General features: G+C 39.3%; 5 protein-coding genes and 1 non-coding gene across 6 annotated transcripts; 1 reads left to right on the top strand and 5 right to left on the bottom strand.

Moving 5' to 3' along the window:
• Positions 1–2,199: 2,199 nt before the first annotated feature.
• Positions 2,200–2,817, bottom strand: hbbe2 (hemoglobin beta embryonic-2). Its single transcript, XM_005721741.1, has 3 exons — positions 2,726–2,817; positions 2,423–2,645; positions 2,200–2,328 (listed from the first exon to the last, which is right to left on the bottom strand). Exons 1-3 carry the CDS (start codon positions 2,815–2,817, stop codon positions 2,200–2,202), a joined length of 444 nt encoding a protein of 147 aa, XP_005721798.1.
• A 2,048-nt stretch (positions 2,818–4,865) lies between these two features.
• hbae5 (hemoglobin, alpha embryonic 5) lies at positions 4,866–5,798 on the top strand. The gene is made up of 3 exons (XM_005721742.1): positions 4,866–4,960; positions 5,226–5,433; positions 5,670–5,798. Exons 1-3 carry the CDS (start codon positions 4,866–4,868, stop codon positions 5,796–5,798), a joined length of 432 nt encoding a protein of 143 aa, XP_005721799.1.
• On the bottom strand, positions 5,098–5,191 carry trnai-uau (transfer RNA isoleucine (anticodon UAU)). The gene is made up of 2 exons: positions 5,154–5,191; positions 5,098–5,133 (listed from the first exon to the last, which is right to left on the bottom strand). It is a non-coding gene; the product is annotated as a tRNA-Ile (tRNA).
• A 409-nt stretch (positions 5,799–6,207) lies between the features above and the next one.
• LOC102196855 (aquaporin-8-like) lies at positions 6,208–8,547 on the bottom strand. The gene is made up of 5 exons (XM_005721740.1): positions 8,291–8,547; positions 7,417–7,543; positions 7,114–7,328; positions 6,336–6,470; positions 6,208–6,250 (listed from the first exon to the last, which is right to left on the bottom strand). Exons 1-5 carry the CDS (start codon positions 8,545–8,547, stop codon positions 6,208–6,210), a joined length of 777 nt encoding a protein of 258 aa, XP_005721797.1.
• Positions 8,548–12,837: 4,290 nt separating this feature from the next.
• On the bottom strand, positions 12,838–16,328 carry aqp8a.1 (aquaporin 8a, tandem duplicate 1). The gene is made up of 5 exons (XM_005721739.1): positions 16,015–16,328; positions 15,470–15,596; positions 14,436–14,644; positions 13,601–13,735; positions 12,838–13,001 (listed from the first exon to the last, which is right to left on the bottom strand). Exons 1-5 carry the CDS (start codon positions 16,284–16,286, stop codon positions 12,959–12,961), a joined length of 786 nt encoding a protein of 261 aa, XP_005721796.1. The 5' UTR covers positions 16,287–16,328; the 3' UTR covers positions 12,838–12,958.
• A 247-nt stretch (positions 16,329–16,575) lies between these two features.
• lcmt1 (leucine carboxyl methyltransferase 1) lies at positions 16,576–23,992 on the bottom strand. The gene is made up of 11 exons (XM_005721738.1): positions 23,652–23,992; positions 23,275–23,366; positions 22,966–23,087; positions 22,750–22,826; positions 22,002–22,063; positions 21,789–21,891; positions 19,982–20,102; positions 19,681–19,782; positions 19,208–19,299; positions 17,619–17,716; positions 16,576–17,391 (listed from the first exon to the last, which is right to left on the bottom strand). Exons 1-11 carry the CDS (start codon positions 23,735–23,737, stop codon positions 17,369–17,371), a joined length of 978 nt encoding a protein of 325 aa, XP_005721795.1. The 5' UTR covers positions 23,738–23,992; the 3' UTR covers positions 16,576–17,368.
• Positions 23,993–24,281: the final 289 nt, after the last annotated feature.

Genomic DNA, 24,281 nt, shown 5'->3' with positions numbered 1-24,281 from the left:
ATGTATTTTCTATCATTAAAAAGGGGTAGGTGTCAATGTGACTGTGTTAGTGCGCAATCTGCAGAAAAAATAAAAAACATGGGCAGTGTGAGCATTTACGCATGAGACACATTAGCTATGTCTTCATTGCTAAATAGAGGGGTCGGGATCTGACGGTAAATGATGTTTGGTGTTCTTCTCGGTATAGCACAGGTCAGCTATACACATGGATGTCAGGTTTATGATGGAATAGTTTAGAGCAGTGTAGCCTCTTATGTCCTTGTCTAGTCTCGTGTTTTTTGTATAACTTTTCCCTGGAACACTCTCTCACAGTCTGTTCTCTAAAACCTAAAAGAGGAATTATGGATTGGATCAACTGGTCCCTAGATGCAATTGACACCCCTTTCTCAACGAGAAGTTTGGGCTTGGGTGAGCCTGAGTGCTGAAGATATCTACCTATTCGGAACCATGGTAACAGGGTTCTGGCTAATCGGAGCTGGCTTGGCCCTGACTTATCGAAGAATTAAGAAAGCAGAACCGGCTGTTCAAACCCCCACAAGGCTGCCCGCTGGGATTGGAATGATGGGAGAGGCGTGAGTTTCTCAAAATGGGCTCATTGAGTGCAGCACGGATAAGATCTTGGAGATGCTACGGCTGCTGTGAATACTCAGAATAAGATCTCTAACTGCAGACTGGATACATCTCGGAAGGGCTAGCTCGGAATAACATCTCTGGGCGCAAATTGGATGACATCTCGGGGAGGCACGCTGCCGTGAGTTCTCAGAAATCGGCTCCTTGAGCACAAGAAATGACAACATCACAGAACGCAAGTATGGCGAGCTTTGAAATTCATATGAGCTGTTTGCACTAAAGTAAAAACACCATCACTTATGCGGATACCCCTTTGGCGCCAGCTGCAAGGCTGGAGCTGAACAACAAGGCCACCTGGGTTGGCTGGAAGACTGTTTACTTAGCCTAGCAGGGCGAAGGAAACTGTCTCTGCTGAACTCTGGACACGCACACACATACATATACACTGATATGCACACACTCATCCCCCGTCCCTTTCCAAACGCCTTCGACGCTTATTCCCTTCCGATGCTGACGGTGGATCAAGGAGACCAGCGCACGCAGGCCTGGATGCACTGTCTAAATCGGCTGTCTCTCACCCTTTACCCACCCCTGTTGCTTGTCATGTGTTTCTTTGGTGTATTTAGAGTTTTTTCATGTGCAGAGGTGTTTTTTTTCTGTTCTCAAACTGGTCTCCCTGTTGGAGCTCAGTCTGGGAGGAGTTATTTTTTTCTCCTTATCTTTCCTCATGTGGTGCATTTTCCATTGTTATACCTCTCTGACCTGTCTTCCCCATGTGATGTTTGTGTAATGTATGTGTGGTCAGAGGGTAAGATGGCGCCGCCATTACGTGCAATAGGTCGGCAGCCTTAGGAAATTTCCCCTTGTGGGACCAATAAACGTATATCAAATCAAATCAAATCAAATTACCATTTTTGCAATAGTAATCCCTTACTTTACTCGCTACTAGAAAAAAGTAATCGGATTACAGTAACGCGTTACAAGTAACTGCCCATCTCTGATTGAGAGTGAGGAGAGCGGCATAAACAGTGAAATAGAAAGTGCAAGCAAGATAAATAAAGTACATTTAAAAAATATAATCTTAAAATTAAATGTGTGTATATTTGTTTGTTCCAGTTGTAATTTACAACAAATCCCCAGCTGTGCACGCAATTCATCGCCCAACAGAAAATGAAATAAACAAAGTAGTATCTAGTATAGTGAAAAACAATAGGGTACTCTCGTTAGAATGAAGAACAGCCTGTTACTGGTCATTTTGCGGTTATGGTTGTTTTTACTTACAAATCCTATAAAATATATGGTTTCTATTTTGAAGTTGTTATTATTTATTAGTTTAGTTTTTATCATAACCTTTGCAAGAGTGAAATCCGCTCTCATATTTCGCCATGTTACAGTCTAAAAACCTAAAAGCACTAACGAGATCCTTTATTTGCCGTCTACTCGGCATCCAGCCCCCCAGTGTGATATAAGATATAACTTATAAGCATGTGTAAAATTTAAAAAAAAATACAAAGGGAAAACGTAAACTTTGCTTCAGTGGGCCTTTATTTCTTTTTTGAGGTGATCCATAACATATTGAAACGGGCGTTAGATCTCCTTCTGGCTTCCAGATGCAGACGGATCTACATTTTAGTGGTACTGCTTTCCGAGAGCGGACACCACCACGGCCAAGAACTTCTGGAAGGTAGCCTGAACCTCTGGGGTGAAAGCGGAACCCAGTTTTCCAGCAATAACAATGGTCAGGCAGTCAGAAAGCAGCTGCATGGAGAAAGAAAAAAAGGCATAAGAAAATGTCGTGTTTGCATTAAAAAGAAGAAGAAGAAGAAGAAGAAAGGCGGGTTCTGAGGTTTACCTTGAAGTTGTCGGGGTCGACATGCAGCTTCTCTGAGTGCAGGACGCTCAGCTCGGCGTAGGTGGCTTTAATGTTGTCCAAGTTCTTCAGAGCGCGGTCCAGACCGTGGAGCACTTTGATTCCGTGGGCAGCGACTTTCGGGTTGGTGCTGATGGCTTCGGCGTTGTAGAGGTTACCGAAGGAGGAGAAATACCTCTGAGTCCAGGGGTAAACGACCAGACACCTGCAAGGGAGAAACACACGTGAGTTTGGCCACAGAGCACGTCATAGGAAGGATTGTCCTCTTGCAGAGGTGTTCCTTACCTGACCAGAGCCTTGGGCCCAACGTCGTTATAGTCCAGGTTGGAAAAGATGTTGGAGATGATGCTGCGTTCGTTTTCGCTCCACTCAACCATGGTGGCGTTTGATTATGATTTTTTTCTTCAGGCTTGAAGGAAAAGGCTGAATAGTGCTTCACTAGACCCCCTGCATCTATTTAAATGCGTCGAAGCTCCCGCACCCCAAATGAGAAGTCTGCTGTGATAGGCTGGAGATGATGCGCGTGAGATAAACTGCAGACTTCACCAGAAGTTTCTGGATTTGTTGATACGGTTTTGTTATTCGTGTCCTGCGCAATTTTAGCAAAGCCAAAAACAAAATTTCAATTAGCGCAGTTATTGTGCGGCCAAAGATTCCAAAGCCCAATATTTTATGCGCAAAATATTCCCAACATATTCTATTACAGTTATTTCAAATGCAGTCCTCAAGTCTCTGATAATTCTTATTATTATTTTTATTTTATTTATTTTATTTATTTTATTTATTTTATTTATTTTATTTATTCAGCTATTATTAGCTGAATCCTGAGTTGCTGTTGAGTTTTTTATTTTATTTTATTTATTTATTTATTTATTTATTTATTTATTTATTTATTTATTTATTTATTTTACTTTTAAACAAATCACACAGAGGATAAAATTCATAAAATGCAAAAAAGGCCTTTTGAAAATTATCTGTCAACATTGATTAAAGTGCGTCCCCCACTTTTTAAAATCTAAATAAAGTGTGTACATATTTTAAATGTGAATTCAGATTTTTTTTTTTAATATGGAAATGCATAATTCGTCTGTATCTGCCTGATATTATACAAATAAAGGTTCAACAACTTCACATCTTCACAAAAATATCAACATTATATAGAAATATAAGTAAAAAGGCTAAACATTTATGCGGAGAAAAATGAAAGAATTTATTTATTTATTTAGTCTTTATTTGTCTTTATTTTAAATGTGAGGGATGGTTGCCAAGCAGCTCGAGAGTGTTTGACGCTCTTTAAGTTATATCTCGTAAACCACACCGGTGTTATCTGCAGCAGCGAACCCCCCTCCACCCAAACCCCCCTGCGTCCACAGATGCATGTGTTTTGATTAAGAACACTTGAGCTGGCTGATAAAGGCCGTCTGCTCTATTTTCTACCACTGATAGGAACTTATTTTATGGCCCGAGCCAAAAAAGAAAAAGAAATGCTGAATTAAAAAATTAAATCTGATAAATCTGAGAAAGCTTTAAACAGCTTCAATTTGATAAGAAGAGCTGTTTTTTAATCTTGTATTTTTAGTATATCCTAGATCCACCGAGTGTACTTGCATATATTATAGAATTTTGCGCTCTTTTCTGTAAGTGCGTAATGTGCATGCACGCATTTTTGTAACTCCCACCTGCATCCATAAATGACACACATTCTTTGCGATCACGAAATCTGTTTGTTTTAAATAGATCATTTTCTTATACTTATATTGTACTTCATTGGTAAAATTGTTTAAATGATGATCACATCACGAAAATATACTTAATTTTTTTATTGATTGATTTAAGTAGTACGAATCGAATCGAATTGTTTTGTAAATATTCAAAATTATCATTATTATTACTACTACTACTATTACTATAATTTACTTGGTTCAGGCCTCAGTAAAGCTGGAAGTAATAGAAAAATGTCTTCAGTTTTATGAATCAATCAGTTTTACTGGCATTAATTTCACAGCAACTCCTCAGACACGAGTTCACTCATTGTTCTTAGAACTGTAGACTTTCTGCACATGATATCACTCCGCCTGAGATGTTCTCCACTCATCAGTCATCAGGGGACCATGTGCTTCACCTCTAACTTCTCACAAACTTGCAAAGCAGAAAATGTGGTTACGTTGCACTTTTGGTATCCTACACGAAAAAAATGCAGAGTGTTTTTGCAAATTCACACCCAAGATGTCACCAGCAGATATCACCCTCTGCGTTGGGCTAAAGCCAAACAAGTTTCTATCAGGTCCGGTGAATGAGTCCTATCTGCGTCACAGCTTGTGGCTTGGTATCAGATGCCCTGGGTGTGACCCAGGGGGGCAACTGAATTTAAGCAGAGCTCCTCGCCGGGTAGCATCATCAGAGAGAGAGAGACAACCAATCCAACATGAGTCTGACTGAGAAAGACAAGGCTGCCGTCAAGGCACTCTGGGCCAAGGTCTCCAAGGTTGTGGATACTGTTGGAGGCGAAGCTTTGGGCAGGTAAGGCTGTATTGGCACTTCTTTATTGAATTCAGTACAATTGAATTTTATTCATACAGCGCCAAATTACAGCAACAGTCGCCTCAAATATTTAAACACACTTCAGATGTGTGTTTCGACTACTTAAAAGAAGCTCGTGCTCCAGGTGAGGCTCGAACTCACAACCTCGGCATAACTCTGCAGGCTACTGTCTTATAAGTACCGCGCGCTGACCGATTGCGCCACTGGAGCTTGTGACCCACCATGTTCATCTCTGCTTCCACAGGATGCTCCTCGTGTATCCGCAAACCAAGACTTACTTCTCCCACTGGCCGGACCTGACTCCCGGTTCTGAGCCCGTGATGGTTCACGGAAAGCTGATCTTGGGTGGAGTCACTGAGGCCGTGTCCAAGATTGACAACCTGAGTGGCGGCCTGCTGGAACTGAGCGAGCTGCACGCCTTCAAGCTGAGGGTGGATCCATCTAACTTCAAGGTAAGACGCGGATCATGTGCATTTGCGATTTCAGTTATAAACAGAGGTTATTGTCTATTCCTATTTCACGCACGGTTAATTTATGTAACAAAGTAATCCAACATATTGAAAAGATTGTTTTTAAGAAGATCGAGTTTATTGACTATGCATTTGTACTAACAAACAGTCTGTTTATTAAAAGCGATTTCTGCCGAGCAAACTTCATATTTGGTGTAAACTGTTTCCTCTCTCTGCAGATCCTGGCTCAGTCCTTTATGGTGGTGATCGCCACTATGTTCCCTAAAGATTTCACCCCGGAAACTCATGTCGCCTTCGACAAATTCTTGGCCGCCGTGGCCCTGGGTCTCTCTGAGAAATACCGTTGAGATGTCGGCAGTGAAAAGCGCAGTTTGTGACCATTAAAATCATGGTTGGAAAACGAAAATAAAGCATGTCGCCAAAAATAATCCTGCTCTGTGTGTTTGTGTTTTTCTTTTTTTAAATATCTCTATCTTTAGTTTCACACCTGCACACGTGACACTGCAGAAAAAAGTCCCAATAAAGAGTTTCGTTTAAATGGCAGTGTTCTTTTTTTATGGGGAAGAACTGAGAAAAAAGGATTTTATGTATTTTTCTTGATTTATTTTATACTAAACAACAATCCATAGATTACAAACTGCCATGGAATAACAGTATCAAAAAGAAATATCCAAAAGTATGCCCTTTTTTAAATATATGGAGTGAAAGACAGAGCTTATGGATATATTGAATCCTGCACCACAGCTGTAAATGGAGTCATTTCATTATGATTCGGAGTTTATCATCACCCAGAATGATCCTGCAAAAACAGGAAGAGACAGTGACACTGGTGTATCATTCCTGTGGTTTAATTTAGTAATCCAGTTATGTGTAACTTCTCTTACCTGACCAAAGCAGCGGCCACAAGACCTCCCCCAATGGGACCGACCCAGTACACCCAGTGGTATGTCCAGTAACCGGTCACCACAGCTGGACCGAAAGCTCTGGCAGGATTTAGACATGTTCCTGATATATCACCCCTGCACATAAGTGATAAAGTTAAACAAGAGGAAAAACAAGTTTTTAAATCATTTACTTAAGCACAATATAAAATCCTGCTTAAGTAGGCCAATAATGCAAAACACTTTAGAATATGCCTAAAGCACCAAAAGCAATCAGACCAGGATATCATATATTTTTACAATATTATTAATGGGTCAGGTGAACAACACTAGAGGGCAATTTTAAGCCAATAGCACAAGTCATCTTCAAGTGCAGGATCTACCATGGATCGCACTACCAGAAGGCAACATTGCAGAAGTTGAGGACAGCTACACGTATCTGGGAATCCCACAGGCAAATAGCAAGAACAAGATCCAGGCTATCAAATTAGTATCACCGCCCTGCCTGTGATCAGGTAAAATGGTAAATGGCCTGTATTTGTATAGCGCTTTACTAGTCCCTAAGGACCCCAAAGCACTTTACACATTCAGTCATCCACCCACTGGTGATGGCAAGCTACATTGTAGCCATAGCTGCCCTGGGGCGCACTGACAGAGGCGAGGGTGAAGTGTCTTGCCCAAGGACACAACAACCGAGACTCGAACCGGCAATCTTCCGATTACAAGGCGGACTCCCAACTCTTGAGCCAAGATCGCTGCAGGACAGGGCCCTGTGTCTCACCCTGCCAAGACATTGATTATGACCGTACAGCCCACCAGGAAAGGAGCCAGTGGGGTTTTCGTCCTGGTATTGACAGCCACCAGCAGCACCACCAAAGTTATCAGGCAGGTCATGGCCACCTCTCCGAATATGGCTCGTGACAGCTGGCTGTCTGACTTGAGGATAGTAAACGCTGCTCCTGTGGCATTGATGAAGCGTTCTGGAGGGGTCATCAGCTATGAAACAGTAGAGTTGTGGTGAAAATTTCACAGGATACTCAAACATGCATTTAGAAGATGTGAAGGTGCTGAACCTTCAACTGACCTTGGCCATTCCAGCTCCCACCACTCCTCCAATCAGCTGGCAGACAATATAGAGCCCCGCCATCATCAGGTCCATGCCTCCACACAGGTAGATGGCAACAGTGAAGGGAGGGTTAAAGTGAGAGCCACTGGGAGGAGGCAAAGGAGCAACAAAGACAAAGTTGAGAACAAACTGAGCTAACTCCACTCAAATCTGGTAAACCTTTAACCCAGAGTTATCAAACATAAGGCCCAGGGGCCAGAATGGGCCAGCAAAGACTCCTGATAAACACCTCCCCATGAACACTCATGCTACTTCAAAGTAAAACAAGGTGATAGATTAACAATGAAATGACAGAAAAGTTATTTTTGTCACTTACTGTAAAAATTTCTTTTTGTTACAATGAAGCCACAGTCAAATAAATAAATCTGTGCATTAACAAAAATGGTCTGTTTTATAATTACAGGATAGTTTGGGCGATGACCTATTAGAAATTGTTATTTGTTATGTGATTTTACACATTTAATTCAAACAATTTAACCCCAAAGAGTTATGCCGACAGCTTTCTTGCATTTTCTGCAGTGACGCGCTGTCGAAACTGACCTTCCTTTTCTTATATAAAGACATCACAAGGATTAAATGTGTCATATGTGGCACGCTACGTCAAATCCCTGCTTTACCCTCTAGATTTTTAAAATTGATTTATTTGCATCAATCATACATACACTGCCTCGTTTATCTACAAAAGATATCCTGAAAGATTTAAGGTAGGTAAATGAACTTTATCTTTAACCTTCAAGTAACCAAGGTTAAAGTTTGACATAAATGATATTCAAACAAACAATCCAACAACTAAAACATAAATGCCAACGTTTGACTTAATAAATAACTTTACCTGATTTTATCCATGACAGCCACCAGCACGGCTACAGCCAGACCGTGCACCAGGGCTGGCTGTAGCCGTCCAGCTTCTGGTACGTTCTCGATCACAGACACACAGCCGATGAAAACAAAGAACAAGGTCCCCACAATTTCAGCCAAGCAGGGCTGGTACAATCTCTCGTATTTGTTAGGTTGAGGTTTCAACACGGGTTTAGTCTTCATAGGCTCCATTAGAGCAGAATCTCCCATTTCAATTTGCTCCTCGCCCATTGTCGCTCCTTATTTGCCTGCACCTGCAGCTGGCTTCTCTGTACTCGGATCAGTGTGCCGAAGTGCCGAAGGTGCTGCAAGGTGTTGGGGTTTATTAATAATCATCCCCCATAACCTGCACACTGCAAACATATTGCATCACTGGTCATAAAAGCATAAAGAATGAATTATTGAGCCATATAAATGTTCTTCACACCTGTTCAGCCATGCTTGGCAGTGTTTGAAGGAGTGCACTTAAGTGACATCTTAAAAAAAAATAAAACATAAAACGCATAAAACATAATGATGATGCATGAGGGAGGGGTGGAGGTCACAAGTTCCAGAGTTAAAGTATTCTTCTGTCATAACAATCATTGTCTTTGCTTTATTTGCATCCCCTGCCAAACCTAAAGCAATCGCCAAGCGTCTATATAGATAAGCTAGATTAGAGACTTTGCAGAAAGTTATGGTCCAGGGTAAGTGGATTTTACACTCTTGGATAACAACACTGAACTTTAGATTATGTCAGACTAATTACATCCTAAACTAAGATAAACATGTATGTACCGAAACATATTTATATTATTTAATAGACAAATGGCATCAAAGAGGCCAAACGTCACAAAGAACAAAGAGAAAAGAGCGGTCAGAATCGTGCATCTGACCGTGAATCAAAATCTTGTTTCTCAAATTTATAACACAAGCAGCTCAGCCAGTGCAAATACAGCAGAAAATAATCAAACAGTGTCATATGACAATATATCAACCATTGGGACGTTTTCTTTTTCGGCAAATCCTCTTTTTTTAATATGTGTGACATTTTTTTAGTGTTTATGCACTGCTGCAAGTACTTTGATACTTTCCCTCTATTGACCCTGAGACGAGACGGATTCAATAAAAAGAACTGAGAAAGTAAGTAAGTAAAAATATTATTTATATAGCACCTTTCAGGACAAAGATCACAAAGTGCTTCACAAGAAAAAAACATAATGTCGGTCTGTGCTGTTTTGACTTTGTTTTGTATTTTTGTTTCCTTATATTGTTGGAAATATGTTAAGTTCTTGTGTTGCCGCTAGTAGTTAGGATTTAGTCGAGTTTCATTCTCGTTTTACTACTTTTATAACATTTATAAGTCTTCTCTTGTCTTCAGTGTCAATATGTCGTATTTCTTGTCTGCGTGTTACATGTCATCAAGCTTGTGTGTCACGTCTTCATTTCTCTGTTTCCTGTTTTATTTTGAAAGTCTCTTGTTTCTCTGTTCAATGTGTTTACTTTTCCCCTGTGAGGTAGTTATGTTCATTTGTGTCAGCTGTTTCTACTTCCCCTGATCACCTCCTGTTTGTTTTCATCAATTCCTTGTCAGGTCATCTGTTGTTTCTTGCCATGTTTCCAAGTTTCTTGTCCAGTTTCATGTCAGGGTTCTTCATGTTGTTTTTTTCGTTCTCCCAGTTTAGGTTAATGTTTAGTTTTGTATCAGTGTGCCTTACCTTTTGTTCTGCTTCTGAATACTGTGACAAATACCAGGGCATTTAAAACAAAGACAAAAAATTAACCAAATGCAATTCCAAAAAGATGAGTTTTTAAGTTGTTGGGTTTTTTTTTTTTAAAGAGACTACTGAGTCCACAGATCTCAAGCTCACAGGAAGAGAGTTCCTTAATGTGGGGGCCACAGTGTCAAAAGCTCTGTCTCCCTGATTTCACAGCCTTGTTTGCTGTATAACAGGGGTGGGCAACTCCAGGCCTCAAGTGCCGGTGTCCTGCAGATTTTAGATGTGTCCAATTAAAAAATTTTAAACGACCTCCTCAACATGTCTTGAAGTTCTCCAGATGCCTGGTAATGAACTAATCATTTGATTCAGGTGTGTTGACCCGGGGTGATATCTAAAACCTGCAGGACACCGGCCCTCGAGGCCTGGAGTTGCCCAACCCTGCTGTATAACAAATAGGCCCTGATCACATGACCTCACGGACCTGCTAGGGGCACAGGGCTGTAGAAGTTCAATAATCTAAGCTGGTGCTTGTCCATGAAGAGCTCTAAAAGTCAGAACCAGAATCTTAAAATGGAGCCAATGGAGCTGTATTAGCAATGGCGTCACATGCGAGTACTTTGGTCAGAAGCCTTGCTGCAGCGTTTTGAACAACCTGCAGATGTTCCAGGGAGTTTTTGCTTAGACTTATAAATGATCAATTACAGTAGTCCAAATGTGATTAAATAAATACATGTATAGCAGCCTCCAGTTCAGTACGTGACACAATAGGACTTATTAAATAAGTAAGTTAGATTTCTTGAGTGTTTCATTGATTGATTGATTGACTAAAGCTTACTTACAAAACACTAGAAGGTGTTGCGACCCAACTTGTTTTCCTTGAAGTTTACTATTTCTGTTTTTAATTCGTACAACCTGTTTCTTCAATTTTATCGCATCTCACAGTGAGGTTAGATAAGATTATGAGATAGAGATCAAAAGATTATAGTGATAAGATTGTACTATAATGTTATGTGTATTATACAACACATCTATTGACAGCATTCTTCAACAGAGTAATTGTACATCCACCTTTTTTCCTATCTTAAATCCAGTACTGTGCAAATGTCTCATTTCTTTTTATCTTTCTTTATATCTTTCTCCCAAGGACAGACTTTATTGTTTTTTGGTCTGGAAGTTCTCCAGGCTTCCTAAAGGTCTTTCAAAGTTTTTCTTGGACGTTGACTGCTTTTTCACTCACTTTTAGTCAACTGCTTGTACCTGAGCCTTTTCAGAGAAAACCAGAGCCACTTAACACTGACTCGTGAGTCGTGATTTATTTAACCACTTAAAAAAGCACATAACTCAAGGGATGAACCAGTGTTGGGTTTTCACATAAAACACGAGTTAGCAAATAACCTATTTTAAATCTTTAGGCACTTTGCTAATAGCAACCTGTTGAAAAACACATCATTTATTCCTTCCAAAAGGTTGATTCTGTTCATCTGGACGTAGCATTTTCAGCATAGCGTAGCGCAACATAGCATTTTCAGCGTAGCGCAACGCTATGTCCAGATGAACAGACTCAAACCTTTTGGGATTTACTTACCTGAATGATTGAGCATGCATCAAGACATCATTTATTTCTATTTGTACAGTTAAATGATGCTGACATGGTTTGACGGGCATAAAATTATAGTTTTGCTCCACGAAGCTGATTACCAAAGAGCTATTAGCTAAAAGCCTGACATATCTCAGCATTCTGTGGAGGACAAAAACAAGAAGTGGCAGGCTAAAACCTAAAAAACAATCAACAGTAGGGGAACAGTATCTGAAAGTCATGTCCTTAAGACTTGACAAAGGCCTGTTCACTGAAGCCTCATCAGAAATGGTCTCTGTGGAAGACTGGCTGTTAAGAAGCTGTTCTTAAGCAAAGGAGGGAGAAAAGGCTAAGGCATGCTAGCTTACACGAGAACTGGACTAAAAAAACGGCGGGAACGGGTTTTATGGTGTGTTGAATTGAGATGAGACTGTTTTGGCTCAAACTCTCAAGCAGGTCAGGAGAGAGGTCCAACAGCGAGTGCTTACAGCCATCTGTAAAACAGGTGGAGGCTCTGTCATGGTTTGGAGAGCCAGTGGTGTTGAGGATCTTGTCAACATTGATGGAATTATGAAGACAGACAAGAACAGTCAGATTTTGATCTGCCACGCAGTAACATGTTTAAGGCATCTGATTGGCAAAGGCTTCATTTATTAGCATCACACCACCACTGCAGTAAAAGCATACGTGTATAGAAACACACACAGTGGACACTATCAGTCATGGGCTGGTCTACCTAGGCAGAGTATAAAAGCGCTACATAAGAAGCAGTCCTTTTACTTTCAAACTCAACAGAATTGTACAAGCTAGGTTTTTTCGTTATATGCTGTCTTTCCACATGTGTTAGCACGTTTCAATAATTCCCCAACGAGATTTACAATGAGTGACTGAAGACTTTTGTTCATTTTGATTATGAAATTTTCACTTGCAACGGAGTATTTTGTCTTAAAAAAAAAAAGAAAAAAAAGAATCTACGTTTCAAGTATCATTGGATCGAAGTACACCAGTTTATGATTCTAATCTGCCTTTATATTTTAAGCCACTGGCCTGTCCTTGTACCGTCATTTAAGTAATAAAACTATTAAAATACTCCTTGCCATGTGGGACTTTGATTCAAACAAATACAAAAGACTCAACTAAGTAGTGCAGAGAGCAGACAGTGTGAGCGTTTGAAAGAAACTTTTATTGTTAAATATGCCTGGACTTTTTCCAGCCAAACAATAGAAGCCAACAGTTATGGTGGATATCTGTAGGCACAGATTCTTCCCATGTTGCTGAGAAATGTATGACCATCCGAATGGAAAAGATGCCAAGATACCCATCAACTGGTTGTGGTCTCTGCAGTCCTCTTTAATGAATTAGGCCTTCACTTTAGCACAACTCGAGTTTTATGGTCACCGATCAACAACCTGCAAAAAAAGATAATCTTTACTGGTTGTTTCCATCACATTTATTATCCATTTATTGTCATGACCTTTCATTCATCTAAGAAAGATTTGCTAAAATGCACATGATGTGGTACAAAGCCACTGTGTGCTTTTTACACATAATTCCATCTTTTGTAGGATGTGTGTATTCTGAATACACAGATTCTTCAAAGAGGCATAATCTAAATAGAAACAACATTAGAGAGACTTAATGTAACTGCAAAGTGTTTCTCATAAGACCCCAGGAGTTCCAGTGTAGTAGGTTTGTTTGGTCTATAAATGGTTAAGAAGGATTTAATACTTAAGCATTATGATTGGCCTTGCAGAAGTAACTAATAATAAATAAATAAGACCTACCGAAATACTAAGAGTATTTAAAAAGGTGAACGTAATATTGTGGCTGACTATCGTACTTGAACTGACTTGCCACCCACTTTCATCCCAACAGTTAAGTTAAAAACTGCAATGCTACATGAATATGGCCTTTTTTACGAGGAACTACAAATCTATACTAGACATATGTGAAATGTGCACGTTTGACTTTTGGACGCAAAAGCAAATAACATGTCCTGAATCTTTACCTGATGATGCTGACAGTTAGCAGTGCACCAGCAACGGGTCCAACCCAGAAGACCCAGTGATTGTCCCAGTGGTTGGCAGCCATGGCAGGACCAAAGGCACGGGCAGGGTTCATGCAAGCTCCAGACAACGTCCCTCTGAAATAACAGTCATGACAAACCAACACGTTAATACAGCTGGAGATCAGTGATGCAGATCAGCAGCACACTTCTCATGCAAGAAAAACAGGATATACAAGCAATGGGATAATGGTCCACATGCTTGTGCATGACATAAAGACTCATTTAAAAGGGAAACTTGACGAACTCATGAGGATGTATTAGAGGAAACAGAGATTAACCTGTTCCAGTGGTTCTCAGACCATGCCTTGCTTTATGAGCTGAAAGAAGTTAAGAAGTTCACACCCTACATCTTTTAATTTGTATCAGTGATTTAAGTTTAAAAAAAAAAGTTTAATTTTAGTAAAGTAAAAAGATGATGTAGTAGCAGTAGAACGCTCTTGTTTATTTTCCCTAAAAAAAATAAATCATATTATCATATCATACTAGTTTCACTTTCATTCCCCCCCATTAGCAACACCCCCCAAGGTGGCACTGCCCCACAGTCTGAGACCCCCTGGGCTATAATAAGAACCAGTATTTTTAGGTTCTGCCATTTTGGCTTTTACTTTTTCTCCTTTTCAGTACTTATTACAAAAGTCAACCAAAAGCAGGACAAAATAAACAAGTAGACCTTTTTTTATTATTATTATTATTTTAAATCTGAAACCACGGCTCCTATCATGGCCCTAATAGTGATCAGAGTCTAGCTCCCAGTGATTCCTCCTGAGATTCTTACCCAGCAAGTATGTTGGCAGCCACAGTGAGGCCAATGCAAAAAGGAACCCCGTCTGTTTGGGTTCTCCTGTTGACGGCCCCCAGGCACACCACCATGGTGAGGATCAGGGTCAACAACATTTCTACCAGGGTGGATCTACCAGCGTCAGCAGAGACCACTTTAAAGGCTCCTCCGAGGGAAGCGGTATAGTTATTAGAGGGATACACTGCCTAAAAGCACAACAAGTAGAACACATAGGATATAACATGACTGGAACCTTAACTCTTTTTTCAGTAAATCAAAATATCATTTAATGATCTTAAATTACAATCTTGTATGGTAAATGTTTTTGGCTCAGTCTCGATAAGGTCAAGTCAATGATGTTATCAATCTTGAAGTCAAAGTGCTGCTTGGTAAGTAATCAGAAATCACAATTCTGAACTGTCATAGTGTGTCATCCATATTTATACACAGCAAGTCGAAAATATTGGGTTCAATGATGTAAAAATGATAACATAACCTTGTAAATTCACATTTTACATGACAAAACATTAGAGTCATGCCAGAATAAACAAACGCTGACTTACTCAAGACTAAGATCAAAGTAAAAATAATGAAAAAATGAAAATTCAAGTCTTGAGAGCCCATTTTGACTGATTTTTACAGATTTTAAAACATATCACTCCATCAGTTAATTAGTTAATTCATTTATTAATTATTATTATTTCTGCATTGCAAGTTTTTTTTTTAACTTTTACATTGAAATATAGAAATAACATAATTAAATAAAATATATAGTGATTTGCACAACTTACAGAAAACTATTTGTAACAAAATAAAACCCTAAACATAAATTGTTGACATCTTCTTACCACTATCTAAAGGCCAATGATTACAAAGAAAAACTAATTTTCCATAGTGCATGAAATAACATTTTTTGCATTTTAGCATTTAGTTAAAAAATCAGCAATTAGACTGACGACAAAATTTAACATCTTGACTTATAATGAATTTGCGTCTTTAGTATTTCATCTTTTATTTAGACTATATCTTACCTTTGACAAAAAAGCACCAACCACTCCTCCGGCCATCTGAGCTACGATGTAAGGTACGAGCAAAATCAGCTTCATCCCCCCGCACAGGTAGACGCTCAGCGACACTGCAGGATTAAAGTGTCCCCCGCTGCAAGAATTGGAATTAATTTTAGTCTATAAAGTGATCAAGCAGTCACAACCGTCCGTCAAAACTGGATGAATAGATGAAAAAGGATCAAAGAATAGAGTGGGATGAAAAGAGCATTTGAATAATGTGTTTATGTGTGTGCTACCTTTGTTGTATCAAACTGAGGCAATACAAAGTGTGACAAAAAAATGCATCAGAATATTTTTAAAAGGGGTTTTTTGCTGTGGTTTCCAACACCTAGATGCTCTTTAAATTAAAGCAACTTCTACAAGTTAGGGCTTTTTACTCTAAGCACTAAATCCTAAAAATATCCATAAATTTCTTTTTTCTTTGCTTTTACACTAACCAAAATCCCCCCAAAATTCTATTTTAATACTGTAAATACAAGAAGAAAAAACAGTATATAATAAATCTGTACCTGATTTGTCCAAACACTGTGATCAGCACTCCCAGGGCCAGTCCATGTGCCACGGCAGGCTGGATGACACCCCCCGTTTCCACGTTCCCGATAACAGAGGCACACCCCACAAATACGAACAAGCAGGTTCCCAACAGCTCAGCCAGACAGGGCTGCACGTACAGCTCATATTTGCATCGTATCTTACTTCTGTTGCCAATGTCTTTCTCCACCTTCGGCTCCCCCATTTCGGTTACTGTGAAGACCTCGGTCTTACTTTCTAGCCCTGACATGCTGTATTTGAAACCTTCTGCCCTGTGCTTGACTCCCTCCACTTCCACTGGTGGACTACAGTACGATCAGCATATAGTTCTGTATATAAGCCACACATATGATGATGCAAAAGGGAAATGCGTCCATGCGTTTTCGCTGTGATGCCCCTCCTTCCTGCAATTTTTTATACTGCCAAAATATTTAAGATGAGCTTGTTAAATGATTAGTCTTGTCGTGGAACATCAAAGTAGTCAGGGTGAAGGTCCTGTTACACAATCACAATGTTTAGTTGTGTTTTTTTTTTTTTTATTGCTGAACTTAAGCTCATCAATAAGCCTACAGATACCAATACAAATAAATAAGTAACTTTTATGATCTATAAGGTCCCCTAAATAAAGTCATCAGTCAATGACACAACCCAACACAAAGTCTACCTGCGCAATTAATGCAATCAAGAATTCTCAGAACTTATCGTGGTGTTCACTCCTAAGAATATCGCACGCACTCTGGATAAGCCAAGGCTTTAAACATAATCGTTCAGATATGACGTCCATAACAAAGTAGATAACTGACAGTTCAACGACATCTTACACAAAAGATTTTCTTTAATTATCTGCACTTGATTGATCATCAAATATAATCAATAACAAACTAATCTGTCACTTTCTCTCAGCTAGGGTCAACATTTTGCAGGTAAATGTGAAATTAACGAGCATTTGTATGCATTTCACTATTTATGGCATGCAAGTAATAATCTGATCAATAAATTAAATTAAAATGGCACAGGAAAATCAGGAAAGCACAAATAAGTAACATCTGTGATTCTTAATACATTCTTTCATCTCCATCACACAAGAGCAGATTTTGTTGATGTTTTGGACATGTTCACAATTCTCATCATGTCTTCGACACATACAGGGGTACCAAGGATGCTTGTGAAACTGCATTTTGCTGAGGCCGGGACTTTTCACACCGGAACGAATCCCAGATGAGGGGCTCGGCAGAGAATTAATGACTTCCTCTTTCCTTAGGCCTCCTTTAACACGTCTTCTCCCGCTGTTGGTTTTGGCGGACACACACAAAAAGTGGCGCAATTTAATGCTCAAAACGCCAACTGAGAGAGACCTGTGGAAAGAGAACATGACCTGTTCTTGTTAATGGCCACAGCAGACATTCAAACTGATGAGCGGGGGATCTGAAAAACACGCACGAGTACGACAAAGTAAATACGCTGACAGTCAGTTTGTCACCATTGTAGTCAGAGAACATCCTGAAACATAGCGTCTGTCACTTTGATGTCCTCTCACAGCTTACGTGTCCATTCATAAGGCTAACATTAAAGTGTGCATTACCCAGATTAAGCTTATCCTTGGTGGCCCAGCAGATATTGTAGTGCTGAAGAAGTTGTTGCAACAGTTCCTTCTCATCCAAGAACTCCAGACGCTCAATTCTGAAAGAAATGAAAATCTACTCAAGACTTTGTCTTAAAATGTGACTTTTCATTTCAGGAAGCTACAGTCATGTAGACTGTGGCGGGACCTTAAAAAAGCTAAACTGATAAACTGAAGCAACACTGAATGATTTGCTCTTCTAGGTTTCAATAGATTGCTGCACTCAAAAAACAATATAAAGAAATCGGGGGGGCTTGATTCACAGTACTGGATAATGCAACAATCCTATAAATACCTTTCACCGAGGCTTTTTCCAGATGAATTCCTCATAGTAAAACTCCACAACATTCCATATACAATATTCAATATTCAATATTCTCGTTATCTCCAGTCAGAGAATCCATAAAAATGGACATCAATTATACTGTCAAGACTTCAAACTTTACTGGCCTTCACTGGCAGCTTTACTAGCGCATAAAATGGTAACAGTTGCAATTTAACTGGATTAAGATGAAGAAGCAAGACAAGAACCCGAGCAAGCCCACTCTACGCTCGGCGAGTATCAAACGTAACCACCAAAGCCGGACCTATCGACAATAAGAAAACTGGAGATATAGATTAAGCTTAAAAATTCTTTAATGAGCTAAAAATCACAGAAAACTCAACTAATGTATATAAAGACATAAGACATAATTAAGTGAAACAATTTTAAAAACATTTCCATATTAAAAAAAAAACAGATAAAGATGAATTCATAGCTGAAAATGAGGAAAAAATGTGGAACATTTGATTTGCTAAATATATATTTGCTTACTTAATCCAGTGTAAATGTATAATGGTAAAATAAGGAAGTGAAAGCACTGTGGGAAAAGAGCAGAGAGGTGGAGAAAGGGGAAGGATTTGAAATAAAAGAGTGTTTTAATGAGTCAGCAAGGTCACGAGTTCATGGACGACAAGAAGCGAATTTCGGGTAAATGGCCCTGGAAATTTACCAAAATGTGTAAATCATGACTCTGCCACGGCATTCACAGCACTTTCATTTACCAACTGCAAATGAGCTAACTTGTAATATCCGTATCGGAAAAGTGAAAAGGGTTATAAACATTTAAAGCATTCAAATAAGTTCAGAATCGTCTGCTTCAGCACAGCTGAGCTGCTTTATTTAACCAAGATAAATAAAGCAGCTATATGTTGATATGTTAGAGGACCTGAATACTGGGACTGAATTTAGGTCCCACTAGAAATCCCTCCACCATCCACACACAGGTGGAGATGGGGAGAAAAGACAGTAAAATAAACTCTCTTCCACCAACGAAGAGCCATTGCTGGTGCAGAGCCAACACTCTGACAGTACTTTAGTGCATCATGACATAACGTAACCAAACATTACATAGAGTTACATAATAAGTGTTTGGGTAATTTCTACAGAAGCACAGACCAGATAGCAGATATCAGATAAGCAGATATCCATCCTTCCATAGAGAAAGCATTTATATAGCCCCAAATAGCAACAACAGTTGCCTCAAGATGCTTGATACTGCCTGCATTACCTTGCCACATCATCCTGAGGGAGCATAGTGTAGACCGTCATCATATCTAGAGCGTCAACGTGTTCCCAGCCAGTTTTCAGAAACCGATCCTTCTGCAAATGAAGACAAATTAATGTCTGCAAAACCTCCCAAAATAAATAATACAACCAGAAACGCAGTGTCATTTGTTAGTGTACACAGCATCTCTTGGATGTTCAATTCAATTTTATATAAGGAGCTTTATTATTGTAAGGTAAAGACCTCACAATAATAAAGAGAAAACCTCCAAAATCAGCCGACCCATGTGAGCAAGTACTTGGCAACAGTGGGAAGGAAAAACTCATTTTTAACAAGAGAAAAAAACCTTCTCCAGGCTGAGTGAGGGGACTCAACTTGTTGGGGGTCTGTCTAAAACTTGACAGCTAGTTAACCTGCTCATAATCCCTCATGATGTGTATTGATGCTAACAAAGTCACTGATGAGATGGAGGTTACCTGAGAGTCCAGAGTCTGGCAGGCCTCCACTCCCGCCAGGGTGCACTGGCGACGCTGCAGGTTCTCGATCATCACTTGACCAAATCGATCGCTCATGTTGACCTGGACACAAAGACAGCACATAAATCACATTTTGCTCCCTGTTACTCAGCTCCAATCTACATGAAGCATTTCAAATACTCAGTGTGTCGTACTTAGGTTGCAAACAGTTGATGACTAGAAAGGTACAAAAGAATTTGCAACTAATGCTTGGGGAAAAAAAAACCAAGTACTTAATTATGAAGTTGTTAAATTTGTTTACCTGTTCATAGTTGATGAACATGGCAGTGTGAAAGGTTTCTGCTGCCCAGTGAACAAGGTTGGAGGAGTGAGATGGTGTCATGTAGACCAGCACACACTCTGACAGAAGCAATGTCGGTAACCTGGAGACGAGACCAGCACGTAAAAGAACAACATATCAAGAATGCACTTAGTGAGATCTCGGCAAAGACAAAACATTTATCCACATGCAGAAGAATATAATGTGCAGAAATGTCTTCATTTAATCCAGTGTAGTGGAAAAAAGTGAAGGTGCTCATATTCCTGTAATGCTGGTAGAAAGGGGAAAAAACAGCTTCCTGTTCTTATGCAAGCTTTCAATAGTAAATTAGGCCAAAAAAAAAAAAAGTTCCCAGCTATCTCGAAAAGGTCCACTGGCCCTGCTGCAAAAATGTCCTTGTCTGATCTCTCTATGCCCTATTTTCATTCAACACAACTGGTAAAGTGATGCTACAGCTGAAATCTAAATATCAAACAGCTGAAGGATAGAAGGTGGCTGTAAAGATTCCTCATAAAAAAAAAATGTATTAAAGTGGTGTCTAAGGTTGTAAAGGCAACCACAATAACACAATAACTTAAAAATAAATAATCTATTATGAGGTACACATTCATATAATAGACAGAACAGGAAACCATAAAAGCACACCACTGTCATGTTTTTAAGAAATTCAGTATGTTAAGGTTCTTTGTGTTTCATTTATAAAGCCAATTACTGTGTAAAATGTAAATGAAAAATTAAAAAGCAAATGATTTCCAAATCTCACAAACCCATATTTTATTCACAATAGAACACAGAAATGTCACAGTAAGAAAATGTACCATTGTAAGAAAAACGTTTTTTGATGGCAGTAACATCAAAAAGTTCAGAAAATCTGTAGGAATCTCTGTGCACAAGAGACAAGAACGTACATTTTGCACATCGTTTACAGGCTCCCCAATTGCTCAGTGACCTCATGGTTCTACTAAGAGTTTTGGGCTCCTAACGCGCAGGAAGTGCAAGACACAATTTTCTAAACTCTTATTTCAAACATTTTTTTCTACAGATCTTAAACAGAATCCTGCATAATTTTAAACTTAAAAAAGCTCATTTGTAATAAGTCATAAATAATCTACAGTGCTGTGTAAAATATTTCTTTTAAAATGTATTTATTTGAGACATGTGTCACACTTGCATGTTTCACAAATGCAATTTTTAAATGATCATTTCTAAAGGGACAAAACTTTTGCTTGTGTTTCTCGCTGGCTCTTTTTGTGTGTTGCAGAGTTGTATGTGTCATGTACCTGTAAATGCAGTGGTGTGTGGCATACAAAGAAACGCAATAATATAAATAAACTACAACTATGGCGGTTAAAATGAATCTTCCATGTCGCGTTTCGCAATAGAACAAATTAGCGCTCAGATCTGCTGTTCATGAGTCATGCTAGCTCCCCGAGTTAGCATGTTTAGCAGAATGTAAGCAAAACCATGACTAAGCATACAGACGCATTTTAAGTCTGACTGAGTTTTAGTGTTTCATACTCAAGCGTGCCTTATGGGCGTGGCATGCAAGCTGCAGAAGGTTGACATTCCATCTGCTTTGCAGCCACACACATCAGTAGGGTGCCCCTTGTTATCTTCAGCTACTTACACACAACAAAGAGATAAGCTGCAATTCTTGAGGCCCTGGGCGAAAACAAATTACAACTGATAGAGAGCTGTAAAAGGTACTAATAAAGTGGAATGATAGGGAGCTTTTTTAAAATAGATTTTTCCATTTAAGAGATAAAATACAAAAATGTATAACACATACTCTGGGTTAAGTTGAAACTTTTTCAGTTTTTCATCCAAACTGGAGATGTCTCTGAGGTCCGCCCCAATGATACAGTAACGATCTGATTCGAGGCTGTGGGCATCTGGAGAAAGACAGAACCACAGTTAGAAAGAGTTGGAGTCATATAATTGGTATTTAAAGCCACTGAAGCATCATCTGGATACCAAAATAACTGCACCAGTTACTGCGTACCTAGCAGTAAGGAGTCTGTTGAGTGGGTTTCGATGATGGGTTTGGACAGAGGAGGTTTTGTTCTAATCAAAGAAAGCAAAGTCATAATTAAAACAGAATATCAGCAGTAAATAAGTATCCATGTGTTCATACAAACTAGCAGAGATTTTCAGTTCCAAAGTGTTAAAAATGTATTTATACATTATAAATATACAAATCAGAACTATATAATTATTATTTCATTAAGTGCATGTAGCTTTTAGTGTATTTTTCAACTCAAATTCCCTGTTAGTAAATTAATTAATGTGGCGTTTAAGTTTTTCTTACAGGCTGATTTGTTTTGCAAATACAGTTACGATGTTACTCCAGCCCTTTTGTGGCCCAGCTGTAAATGATCTTTTTTATGAAACAAGAGGCTCTAGCTCCCTCTATGGATCACTCCTCTACATTACAGTCACCAAAGAAACCAATATAAGCATGACATTCACTTTCCTTTCATTTAGTCATAATTAAATCCACAGAGGAGGTTATAAGAACCATTCTGTATGCAAATATCATTGAATGAGGCTCGCTTCATTCCCCTAGAAAAATCGCAGATCCAGGTATTTGATTCTTGCATGCATGCACAAAAGGTTCAGCCTTGGGTGATCTTGTTATATATTTAATGGATATAAATTAAGATAATTAAACCTAAAACGATGACTAATATGCAAGTTCAAACTTAGAATTTTAAAGACTGGAATACAGCAGAAAAATCACATTGTCTTACTTTATATTGTGTATTTTCCTTGCCACAACAGTTGGAAAGTCAACTTCAAAGAACTTCCGTGGCATGAGGTTTTCATCCTATAACACATATAAACACACAAGATTAGCAGTAAGTTTTTTGAGGGCAAATAGAATGCAGTCACGTCACAACATGAGACATGATTAAAGTCACAGATTAATGAAAATCTGATTTAGAGCAAGCTGATTGCTTGCAAACCTTTAGCCTCCAAAATGTGGTATCCAGTCCAGCACCCAGGTTGATGACTTGACAGTCACACTGTGTTTTCCTTAGAAACGCATCGAGGAGGTGGTTCACTCCCTGCACACGGGCGTAGTAACCTGTCAAATCACATGAGACATGCAAAAGCTAACTAAACTGTACAACAAGTGTTATGAGCTGGTTATATTTCACCAGCTTATATGTTAAATTACAAATTATGAAATTATATTACAAATACTACACAGAGATTGTCCAACAAGCTATAAAAGGCCACGTGCTTTTAAGGAAAGCTGCTTCATTACTTGCCTCTGTTGATTTCGGGGGCTTTTCGGTCTCCTACAGATCTTACAAAGTATTGGATATAAGGGTCCTTCCAGTAGCCTTTACTGGTAGCAAACCTATAACATAGATTTTATATACTACATGAAGCTGTGTCATACATTCAAAGCCAGATTACTCATTGAAATATTAAGTGGATGCTTATGATAGAAACCCACAAACAATACTACTAAACAGCCTCGTTGTGTCAACAACAACCAGAGAGGAGTTTCTGTATTTCGATGGTGTTGCTGTAAATAACGATAGCATTGAAATATCAGGGTAACTGACTCATGCAGAATGAGCTTTAGCCTTTGACTTCTTCGCCTTACGTTACCTTTACTGACTCCAAATGATGTTGTTACCTTTTGCATGTGGTTGCATCGTCACACGTCGCCCTCACTGCTTCATCGGCAGTGTCCGTGTCTGTGAAGAGTTGCCGAGCTGCCATTGGTGATTCCCGTCCTGCTGCTCGTCCACCTGCTGGGCTCTGGTTACCTGCTATAAGCTAACTAGTAAAACTGCAGAGAAAACACCGCGAGCGTAGTCGGGAGGCGGAAGTCCTGGTGAAAAGCCTGCAAGTTACGAGATGGCAGAAATAATAACCGGTACGTAACGAGGTTATAAATATCGCTGCCTATTTACAAACTACTTGGAGCTGAAAATGTATGAATAAACAACTGCCCGGAAGCAAAATATAATCACCTCCGGCTTGGGTTTGCTTTTCAGATTAAGAGTACTACAGGTGCTCTTATTTTGAAAAAGGAGGAAATAAACCTCGAGAGGTTAAAGGGGGGAAAAAGCAACGCAGAATTCTGCAGTACTTTTGTGCAGTACTGCAAATGTTAGTATTGATCATATACCAAATAAATAGAGGGTCAGTACAGACAATACCAATACCAACATTAATACCTTTAACGTATAACGACCACTTATGCAGGGGAGAACGGTGTGTCGTGATTTATGAGATGAATCATCACCAATTAGCACATTTT

The sequence above is a fragment of the Pundamilia nyererei genome, unplaced genomic scaffold (assembly GCF_000239375.1).
Source record: "Pundamilia nyererei isolate P.nyererei 1_Seehausen unplaced genomic scaffold, PunNye1.0 scaffold00005, whole genome shotgun sequence".
Taxonomy (NCBI): Eukaryota; Metazoa; Chordata; class Actinopteri; order Cichliformes; family Cichlidae; genus Pundamilia; species Pundamilia nyererei.
Note: the sequence above shows the minus strand (reverse complement) of the source record. Positions and strands in the feature narration are given on the sequence as shown.